General features: G+C 44.0%; 2 protein-coding genes across 4 annotated transcripts in view; both read left to right on the top strand.

Annotated features, from left to right (window-relative positions):
- Nucleotides 1–4,857, top strand: part of LOC106526916 (zinc finger protein Helios) — a gene marked incomplete in the record, with an annotated part of 43,752 nt that extends 38,895 nt beyond the window's left edge. For all 3 annotated transcript variants that reach the window (XM_014021638.1, XM_014021639.1, XM_014021637.1), the window contains 3 exon segments: nucleotides 354–470; nucleotides 1,682–1,792; nucleotides 4,137–4,857. In XM_014021638.1, coding sequence (XP_013877092.1) covers nucleotides 354–470; nucleotides 1,682–1,792; nucleotides 4,137–4,765 — 857 coding nt within the window.
- A 3,920-nt stretch (nucleotides 4,858–8,777) lies between these two features.
- LOC106526919 (MLLT6, PHD finger containing) overlaps nucleotides 8,778–10,857 on the top strand; it is a gene marked incomplete in the record, with an annotated part of 27,789 nt that continues 25,709 nt past the window's right edge. Inside the window, 1 exon segment of the mRNA XM_014021645.1 lies at nucleotides 8,778–9,266. Coding sequence (XP_013877099.1) covers nucleotides 9,158–9,266 — 109 coding nt within the window.

The following is a 10,857-nucleotide window of genomic DNA, read 5'->3' on the forward strand; positions in this document are numbered from 1 at the left end:
CACACACACACACACACACACACACACACACACACACACACCTGCGTACAGCATCACTTCAGTTACTCCTTCAAGCTGATTTCTCGCTTCTTTTTGATTGTTGACATGAAATCAGTCGAGCCTTTTCCAGTAACACACACACACACACACACACACACACACACACACACACACACAACTTACTCACTCACTTTCAGATGGCATGTTTTCTCTGCAGAAAGGACCTTTAAAGTTCAAAATCATGCGTTTTGAACTAAACCGCCCTCTTTTAAGGAAACCTGCGGCGTCTGAGCCGATTGTTTTCACGTAGCTTGTGATTACCTGAAACTTAACTGAAACTGCTGTTTCTGCAGTCGAGAAGCCGTTCAAGTGCAACCACTGCAGTCGCAGCTACAAACAGCGCAGCTCGCTGGAGGAGCACAGAGAGAGGTGCCACGTCTACATTCAGAGCAAAGGTCCTGCCAACAGAGGTGAGCCCCTGACCAACACACACTTATTATTATTATTATTATTACTATTATTATTACTATTATTGTTGTTGTTGTTGTTATTATTGTTACGCAGTCTATACGCACTGTAAATACACACTGTCAGTTCTTTGGACCAAAGATCGTTTAAAACAGAATGAGGTGAAGAACTGTTCTGTGGTCTGACAGATCCAAATCTGAAGTCCTCCATACTGAAGCCTGCCTCTCTGATGGTATGGGGATGCATTATTGCAGCCAACACATCTGGAAAAACCCCATCAATACAAAGTATTTACAAGTTTTAAAGTCTGGCCCAATCCAGGACTGAACATCTAGAATCCTCCATCGGACCAGAATGAGACAAAAATCCCTCTAAAACCAGCTGACCTGGTCCCATCAGGTCCTTCAGACTTGGTCCCATCAGGTCCTTCAGACCTGGTCTGGTTGTCTCACAGCTGGAACAACTTTAAAGTTTTTGTCATAAATGTAAAATGAGTTTGATTTTAAGAGTTTCTTGTTTTTTTAGCTTTAAACAGGATTAAACTAAATATGTTTCTTAGTTTAAACATTTTACAGTTGAGCTGTGAATAAAAGCAGAGTTTTTGAGATGATTAAAGTCTGTATTTTACAGCCTGTCCAGGTTTTTCACACCTGTGGTCTGAAAGCCAGACAGAGCAGAGTAAATAAAGTTTTCAGGTGTGTGAGCGCTGCAGATCCTGTTCCTCTGGCCTCGTTAGGTTAATGAGTTTCTGGCGTTGCCCTTTGGTTAACTGGGTTATGGCTGCTGTGGTGTCTGTATCAGCAGAGGGGAAGCCAAACAGGGCCAACGTTTGAGCCCAGCATCACAAACGTCAGCGTCTGCAGTCCCGCTCTTCCTCCTCCTCCTCCTCGGTGCCTGTCTTTACGCACCGACAGGACATTGCAACAGAAAGCGCAGTGTTTGTGGTCACTGAATGTCGTAAGTTTTCTCTTGATGGTGCTGCAGCGGTGAGGAAGTACATCCTCATCCTGCACAAATGAGGTAAAATAGAAGAAAAATCAACCAGGAAGTGATGTCAGAGTAGAGACTGATGTGAAATTATTATCTGGTTCCTCCTCGTCAGGCTCCACTTCAAGCAGCTGGTGTGTTTTTTTTTATTTCATGACCTCAGACTCATCGCTCTCCCCTTGTTGTTGTTGTTGTTGTTGTTGTTGTTGTGGTTCGGGTCGGGCAGAGGACAGCCACACGTCCAGGTCTCAGATGGGCTCGGAGCGAGCGCTGCTTCTCGACCGGCTCGCCAGCAACGTCGCCAAGAGGAAAAGTTCCATGCCGCAGAAGTTCACGGGTAAGACGCCGTTCCTGCACCAGATTCAGATTTTATTATAAAAAACACACCTCGCCTGTTTTTCTCCAGCTTCTTCCGTTAATGTTTGTCTGTTGGATTTGCTTTTATCTGAGCTTTGAAACAAAAACAACAATTCACACTGTGGTCACCTCAAGCTGTTTSTGTCTGAGCTCCTTGTGTGTTTTTATTTTTCGCTGGCTTCTATCTGTTGGCAGAGCTGAACTGAGCAGAGCCTCTCGCCTGCCTGCCTCCTGCCTGCACGCACCTCAGCGTGGCCGCCGCCGCCGCCATAAATACTCTGCGTCAGTGTCGCTATAGGTGGGTATGTGAGCATGCTTAATTCTACGAAATCATGTGGAACCGTGCACCTGAAACCTGCCGGTGTTATTGCTCTTTTTTATATTAAAGCAACAGTTCAGTTTCAGTAAATRGCTGAGGTGGCACCGCCATTTCCCAAACTTTGAGCAGAATTTTCAAGAGCCTGCTCTCACCTCTCTGGTTAAACTCAACTCTGGGTTGTAGTTTCGCAATCACACCAAAAAACAAAAAAACCCTCCCACGTCTATCAGCTTGACAAATGAAGTGAGATCTTTCAATATGACAACCACAGGGGAAAAGAGAAGTAAGAGGCTCTGCGACCGCAGAGAGAGAGATAGAAAGGCGGGAGGCGAGAAACGTGAGCAGGTGTTTCTCTGTCGATACTCGTGTGGAGCAGCTGCACTGAAAGGCCTTCATCTGCCTCGTCTGCTTCCTCTCAGCCCTCTGTCCTCTCCTCCTTCCTCGCTCTGAAGCTTCTTTTGTCTCATCTGCACCTGGGTTTGTTCTTCTGTCAGGTTCTCCAAAAGCGGGGGAGGTGCGGTGGCACACACTTTTTTTTTCTCCCAGAGGGACCCCCTGATGTGAATCTCTTACAGTCAAAAAAAAAACACAAAAGCTGTTTAAAACGATTTAAATGTAACCTTCACAGAGTCTTTACCGTTTTTAAATTAAACCAAGACAAGAAGTGAAAGCTGTGAGTGAAAAACTGGTTCAGGTCCTCGCTGAAGACCACCTCTACCTGCAGCTACAGGTGTGTTAGCATAGCACCAAGGAGGAAATCCATCAGCAATGACCTCACAGACCCATCAGTCTGGAAAGGGTCAAAGRTCGTCACCACAGGAAGGAAAAGGAAAACATTTAAAGGTGACAGAGTCATCAAAACATAAAAAACTGATCGTGAACTGAATTTATTAACGTAAAACAAAAAAAATCTGCTGAACAAGAATTTTAGCTCCGCTAACACTAAACAGATAAAAGATGCTGAAGCTAACTGCTAAGACAGCTGTTAGTCTTCCTCTCCTGCAGTTGCTGGTGGGACACAAACCTGTTTTTAGTTTTCTATCGACCAATCCAAACCAGAGATTTAGCTGGCACCTTTCAGAATAAAAGCCTTTCTTTAATAGAGTTAGTATTTTTATAAATRCTGTTTGAAGTTCGCCGAACAACAAATACTTTCTTGTATTAGTTGTTTTATTGTTAAATGTTTATTTTATTTTGGTGCTCTTGTTTTGAAGTTTAGCTGCTAAGGATGCTACATGCTAACGGTGCCTGACTCATCCAGCACTGATCATAAGAGGGGATAGTTTTATTTAATTCTAGAAAAAACAGCATAAAATATTTGTGAAGTTTATTAGTGGACCTAATTTAGTGGAAGCTAATTTAGTGGAAGCTAACCGGCCTCCTCAGGTCCACAAATCTGAGCACAAACACAAAACAGCTCCTCTGTTGTCACTGCTGTTGTTTGTGCAGGTAAACAAACACCTGGACACAAATATAAACTGTTTTATTTAACGAGATAGTCACCATCGAGAGGACGTCCCACCCCAAAGGTCAGACCGTGCAGTGAGCTCCATGCCTGCAGGCCTGGGTTAGCAGGTCAGAGGTCAAAGGTCATGTCCTCTTCTCTGTAGAAGCACAGCAGCAGGTCTCAGTTTCATCTGAAGGAACCAGGAGTTCTGACAGGTGTTTACCCAGAATGCACCTCCAGCTTCAGCACGGCGGTGGAGGCTGATGGTTTGGGCTCAAACTGAAGCAAAGTCTGTCAGAATCCCTCCACAACACAAAGCCTGTGAGAGTTCTGGTTCTGGAGCGGGTTCAGCAGGATCTGGATGGTTTTTGACTCACATGTTTAACGTTCAGTTTTAGTTTCGTAACAAACAACTCTGTCAGGTTTGGTTTTTACAACGTTTGTCTGCAGCTTTTTTCTCCTCGCAGATCTTTTCTCACTGCTTTAACTGCTGTTCTGGTTCTGGTCCTGGTCCGATCCAAACCCGCAGCTCAGTTCTGTCTTGTGTCACCGGTGCAGGGGACAAYGGGGTCTGTCTGGACCTGAGCTTCAACAGGGAGCTGTTGCACCGGCCTGAAGTGAAGGACCACCCCCCGGGCTCGCCCGGTCCTGATGGACCCCATCAGCAGTCGGTCCTCATGGGTCCAGACGGCGACCCGCCCTCCTCTCACAGGCCGTACCCCGTCCCGTTGAACCGCGCCAACATCAGCCCCGCGGACCTCGCCAACGGCCAGAAGATCCCCATCCTGGGCCTGCACGCCGCCCAGCCCCCCCTGGGCCTGGACTCCTTCCACCCCGACGGCCCCCCGATGTCCCAGCCTGTGGTCTACAGCCTGGGCCACCTGCTGGGGGGCCTGAACCACCAGAACGGTGTCCCCCACCCGCACGCCCAGCCCATCCCACTGTCGCCCCTGGAGGCCCTGCGGGTGATGCGGGCGGACGGGGAGGCGGGGGCGCTGCCCGGCGCCGTGTACCCCTGCAGCCACTGCCGGGTCATCTTCCTGGACTACGTCATGTTCACCATCCACATGGGCTGCCACGGCTTCAGAGACCCGCTGGAGTGCAACGTGTGTGGGCACCGCAGCCGCGACCGCTACGAGTTCTCCTCCCACATAGCCCGCGGCGAGCACCGCGTGGAGCTGAAGTAGAGCGCCACACGCAGCGTTACAAGGACGGGCAGGCCGAGTCATACAGGGGGCACCAGTCATACAGGGGGGTACCAGTCATACGGGGGGGCACCAGTCATACGGGGGGTACCAGTCATACAGGGCTGTTCTTAGTCACGCTCTGCTCATGTGAAAAGATGGCTGTGAAGTCATAAAGAGCAGGTACCAGTCATACGGGGGGGTACGGGGGGTACCAGTCAAACGGGGAGCAGGGGGTACCAGTCATACGGGGGGTACCAGTCATACGGGGGGTACCAGTCATACAGGGGGGTACCAGTCATACAGGGGGGTACCAGTCATACAGGGGGGTACCAGTCATACGGGGGGGCACCAGTCATACGGGGGGGCACCAGTCATACGGGGAGCGGGGGCTACCAGACGGCTGTTCTTAGTCACGCTCTGCTCATGTGAAAAGATGGCTGTGAAGTCTTAAAGAGCAGATTTTCTGCTTCTGAACAGACAAATATTTGTAGTGAACTGCAGCACCTGTTTGTATCATAAAGAGTTATTCTCCCAAAGAAAACAACAAATGCATTTATTGTCTGTTTTCATTTTTTATTTGTGTAAATGTGTAAAAATAAAAAAACCTTCCTCCTTGACATGAGTCAAAACTGCAGAAGATAAAAAAGTATTATCTTGAAGGTCACATGTCTGTTTTTTTTAGGCTGTGGTTTTCAGAGCGGTGCAGTTCACGCTTCAAAGGACAGCACTTGTCTCTGCACCGAGTCTGGCTCCAGAATCAAACTCTGGTTTAGAGCTGCCACAAACATCTCACTCAAACCTTACACAAACCAGACACTGGCTCTGAGAAGGATCTCCACACTGTCAGGACTCATCGTTTCCTCACAGGAGCCAGGTTTCAAGGTTTCCTTTGAGGGCGGACTGACGCCGCTGTCTCTGTTTTGTTAGCAAAATACCTCATGAATCACTCRGGCAGTTTGAATGAAACTTTCAGAAACCAGTCATTGAAAATAACTTTTTATTTTTTTGGAGTTAACTTCAAAATGGCCGCCGCAGCTAAGCAGTGTTAGCAAAAACAACAAATGGCTTCAACTCAGTGAGTTTTACAGATAAAGAGCTAAAATTCAGTGTGGAAGTAGCTGAGAGTCTTAAACAACTTATATTCTAAACTGGGACTGATTGCACAACATCTGTGTTTGTCTGTTAGCAAAATATCTCAGGAACCAGTGGATGGATTTTAATGAAACTCAGAGTAATTTATGCTACAGAAAAATAGCTTCAACTCAGTGAGTTTTACAGATAAAGAGCTAAAATTCAGTGTGGTAGTAGCTGAGAGTCATCCTCAACTATTCTTTTTAAACTGACTGATTGCACAACGTTGGTGTTAGCAAAATATCTCATGAATGAATGAACGGATTTTAGTGAAACTAAAAGTAACAATAGGTCATCACCTCTGAATTTAGGCTACATAAAAAGACTAAAACTCAGGCAGTTGTAAAAGTTTTTAGCTGAAACGTGGTGTGGTAGTAGCTGAGAGTCCTCCTCAACACACTCAGAGCTAACAGATGTGAGATTCCGTAGGAGATTTAATAATTCTTTTATTCTGAAGGTTTGATCGGCTGTAACCTGGTTCTTATCAGGTCAGATCTCTGGTTCGAGGAGCAGCAGGTGATGAGCTTTCCTTCAAAGAAAGCTTTTGTTTGAGCTGCTGGGAGGAAAGCAGAGTTTGTGTGATTTATGCTGTGGACCTGAGTCAAAGTGAAGAACAGTTAACTGTGGTAGTTCTACTAGAAAAGGATGAGAAGCAGCAGGAAAACGATTTTAATCAGCAGTTTCACTCTTCCCTTTTCACCCACAGTCAGATTATTCATGCCAGTAAAACTCCACGTGAAAATTTTAATGTTTTATTTAAAAACTGAGGCTTTGTGGGAATTTTTAAATGTTAGCAGCTCACTGCGCCTCCTCAGAGTGTGACGGTGGAGTTTCAGCTGCTGGTGTGGATGAGCGTCGCCCACACGGCGCTGCAGGAACCTGTTCACGCCTTGYTGCCTTCAGACCAGAAGAGAGGGTGTTAGCCTCATCCAGCTGCCACCTCGCTATCTGTCCTCTCCATCAGAGCCAGTTCCCTTTTCTGTCTCTGGGCCTGAAGAGAAGTGACACGAGCTSTTATCACAGCTTCCATCCAACATGTCAAACTCAAAAAGCCAAGTCATYTGTTTCAACACCGAGCTTCTCTTTTTTCCCACAATTACGAGACTCCGAGGTGTTTATTCTCAGTACGACTGTTCAGAGTAAAACACATCATCAGAGCGTGGGAGGGTAAAAATAAACGTGCAGGGACACAGAAAGGTCCGCTTCTCCTCAACCTTTTTTTAGATGTTTCAACCCCGAGAGTCAAAAGTTTGTCAAAATAAAAATAAATKTGTCAAGTTTTTAGTGACATCTGCTGACTGAAGGGACTCACAGGAAGCATCCAAAACCAGACTGCTCTCTGGTTCCTCTGGTCCTGATCCAAACCCCAGAACCACAGGGGAGGGTCAGACAAGAAAACCCAGAGATCTGACTTTCAGCTCCACTCCTCCTTCACCGCCGCCGACCGGAGCAGCTGCATCGTTACTGCAGAAGATCCTCATCCAGCTGTCTCTCAGAAACAAGACTGAGTTAGGACTCAGCACAGTGTCTGTTAGCAAAATATCTCATAARCCTGGATATAAATTAAACTTTAAAACTGACTAATCTTTTGAAGTTGAGCCAAATGGAAAAATGTCTCCATTTCATCTAAACTTTTCAAAAATTGGGCTAAAATTTGTTGGTAGCTGAGAGTCATCCTTAACGYATACTTTGAACACAACAAACTATGACCATGGCTTTGTTTGTTAGTAAAATATCAAATCAAACACTGGGGACAGTGTTGTATAAAGTAACTCAAAGTGATACTTGAGTAAAAGTACTGAGTAAAAGTGAGCAGTTAGATTTTCCAAAATGACATTTATTGGGAGGTGACTTCTCCAAAAACTATATTTTCTAACAGCGTGCAGCTGTGATGGGTTGTGTACAAGMTAATAGTGTGTCAGAATGGTATATATTTATACTTCTCATCCAAACACAATTAAATTCACTCTATAGGAGACACAGTTTATCAGGAGAGGATTTTTAAACAACAACTCAGAATAAAATAGGAGTAACAACTTTCTACTTCTTACCTTTTTAAAAATGTAGTGAGTAGAAAGTACAGATWATTGTGTAAAAATGTAATGAGTAAAAGTAAAAAGTACGCTGAAAAATAATTACTCAAGTAAAGTACAGATAACCAAAAATTCTACTTAAATACAGTAACAAAGTATTTGTACTTAGTTACTTTACAACTCTGACTGGGGAAAATAGTAAACTTGTAGAAAGTAATGACTAACTAATTTTGGGAGTCAGCCCGAGTTAAGATGGCCACCACAGCCAACTGACCTCRTAYGATTGATCTAAAATTTGGTATTGTAGTAGCTGAGCATCACTCCTAACACATACTCTGAGCACGGCAAACTGTAACAAATGCTTTCTTGTTTGTTAGCACAATATCTAATCCAAAACTGGGGAAAACGGTAAACTTGTAGAAAGTAAACAAATTTAACCACCATTTCTCAATATAAGGTGATTTTAGTTTAATATTCTGAGAGTTTCAAGGAATGCTTGGCTTTTTAAATCGTTTATTGTGTTTGAACCACTTAGACAATAAAAAACGTTATTTTTATTGTAAAATAAAAAAGCTGATAGATTGAGGTCTTAAACTATATAAATGACAGATTTCTTTATTTAAACTGTAAGATGGAGGATAAATAGTCAGGTGTGCTTGTGTTTTCAGGTCAGGATGGTGAAACACAGTGCAACCTGCGCCGGCCGGAACGTCCGGCACGGGGCGCTGTTTCCCCACGGTGGGTTAAAATAAACACAGCCAGCGGTTTTTTGACCGCTCGATCCGCATTAGCGACTAAACTGATGTGAATTTATCACAGGTGAGTGGATGTTAGGTTAATAAGTCGATTAAATGTTTTTAATTTATTGAGGGAGGTGTAAAAGAAACAGTAAAACCCGGTTATTTAACCGACTTGGGCACTTTTTTCGTCTTGACTTTTGATTGCGGACCCGGAGGAATCAGCTGTGAGCATGCGCAGTGCCGCGTAGAGAGGACATCACGGAGGAAGCGTAGAGGCAGAGTTGTTTTTTTTTTTTTTCTACGCGCACCGAGATTTTTTTGTTTCTTCACGGATGCGACCGAACCGCGCGCGTCCCCGCCTCCCCCTGCGACTATGCCCGGTTCGGCGGTGAGATGCGGGTGGACCACCTGACGGTCCCGGCCCGGGTCTGAGCCGTTGTCCGGACCGGAGGGGGGAGAATACAGTCATTTCTTCGTATGGGAGCAGCATGCGGGAAATGGTCGGAGGCTGCTGCGTGTGTTCGGACGAGCGAGGCTGGGCTGAGAACCCGCTGGTGTACTGTGATGGACACGGCTGCACCGTGGCCGTGCACCAAGGTGAGCCGGGGATAGAGCGCGGCTGGCGGCCATCCGCGGCGGGTCGAGCCGCTGGATGTGTGTGTGTGTGTGTGTGTGTGTGTGTGTGTGTGTGTGTGTGTGTGTGTGTGTGTGTGTGTGTGTGTGTGTGTGTGTGTGTGTGTGTGTGTGTGTGTGTGTGTGTGTGTGTTGTCAGGGCCATGCAGGCTGAACCGAGCCTTCACGGCAGGTTCGGTCCGGTCGGGTCCGCCAAGCATCTCCGGTTCGGACTCTTGCTTTGTTGCCCCCAAACCGGAACCACCAACCCGGATTAACCCGCTGGCTCCGGTTCTGGTTCTGATCCGAAATACAAAATTTCCTCCAAAACATGAAGTGTTTAAATTTAGATGATGACACGTTTAAGGCTGAACTGAAATGAGATTATTTTATTTACAAAATAATAAAATAAATATTTGGAAGCTTTGACCAAAAATAAACAGAACAGAAAATATATTAAATAAACAATAAAAACAAAACAATAAATSAGCTCAGACATGTTTTATTACTGTACTTTTAGTCTTTCCTCAGTAATAATAAATATCYTCATATTTATAGGTTTACAGGAGAGTTTGAACTGATTATTCATACCTGWCATATCTGACACTTCAAACCATCAGCAGCCTGTAAACATGTCATCAGTCACTGATAGAAACTAAAGCTGCAGCYGCTAAAATATCAGTTTGACCTCAAAAATATGTATTTTATAAATCAATCATCCTCTGTCCTGATTTCTAGATCTGACCCAGAGTCAGATCTGTTGAGMTGTTTACAGGAATTATTTGACTTTTTCTGTTTTATAAATTATTTAGACTGGTTTAATCTGGTTTTTATGCTATTTATTTGACAAATTGTCCTTTTTGTTGAGTTTTGTTCAGTTTTTATGGTGGAAAAATGTTTGTTTTACAACTAATACCTCATTTCAATATCACATATATATAAAGTTTACRTAAATAGTTGTGTCGTTTTCTGTAATTTTGGTTTTAATCTGAGTTAAAGGTACTCGAAGTGTGACATCAAACATAAACAAGGTGTGTTTCATCAGATGTCACAGTTTGACTTTACTACAGTACTTTCTGCAGGTGTATAAAGAAATGTAAACAAAACACCGAACTGTACTTTTCTTTCACATTAGTCACATGTTTCGTCTTTGTTTCTGTTTCTTACATGATTTTTACACGTTTGTTTCAGATTTGTACGTTTTGTTTACATTTTTTTCTGCTTCTTACATGTTTTTAATGTGTTTGTTTCAGATTCTTACATGTTTTTAATGTGTTTGTTTCAGATTCTTACATGTTTTTAATGTGTTTGTTTCCACTTCTTACATGTTTTTAATGTGTTTGTTTCGGATTCTTACGTTTTTAATGTGTTTGTTTCAGATTCTTACGTTTTTAATGTGTTTGTTTCAGATTCTTACGTTTTTAATGTGTTTGTTTCAGATTCTTACGTTTTTAATGTGTTTGTTTCCACTTCTTACATGTTTTTAATGTGTTTGTTTCCACTTCTTACATGTTTTTAATGTGTTTGTTTCCACTTCTTACATGTTTTTAATGTGTTTGTTTCCACTTCTTACATG

Source organism: Austrofundulus limnaeus, unplaced genomic scaffold, assembly GCF_001266775.1.
Source record: "Austrofundulus limnaeus strain Quisiro unplaced genomic scaffold, Austrofundulus_limnaeus-1.0 Scaffold300, whole genome shotgun sequence".
Lineage (NCBI taxonomy): Eukaryota > Metazoa > Chordata > Actinopteri > Cyprinodontiformes > Rivulidae > Austrofundulus > Austrofundulus limnaeus.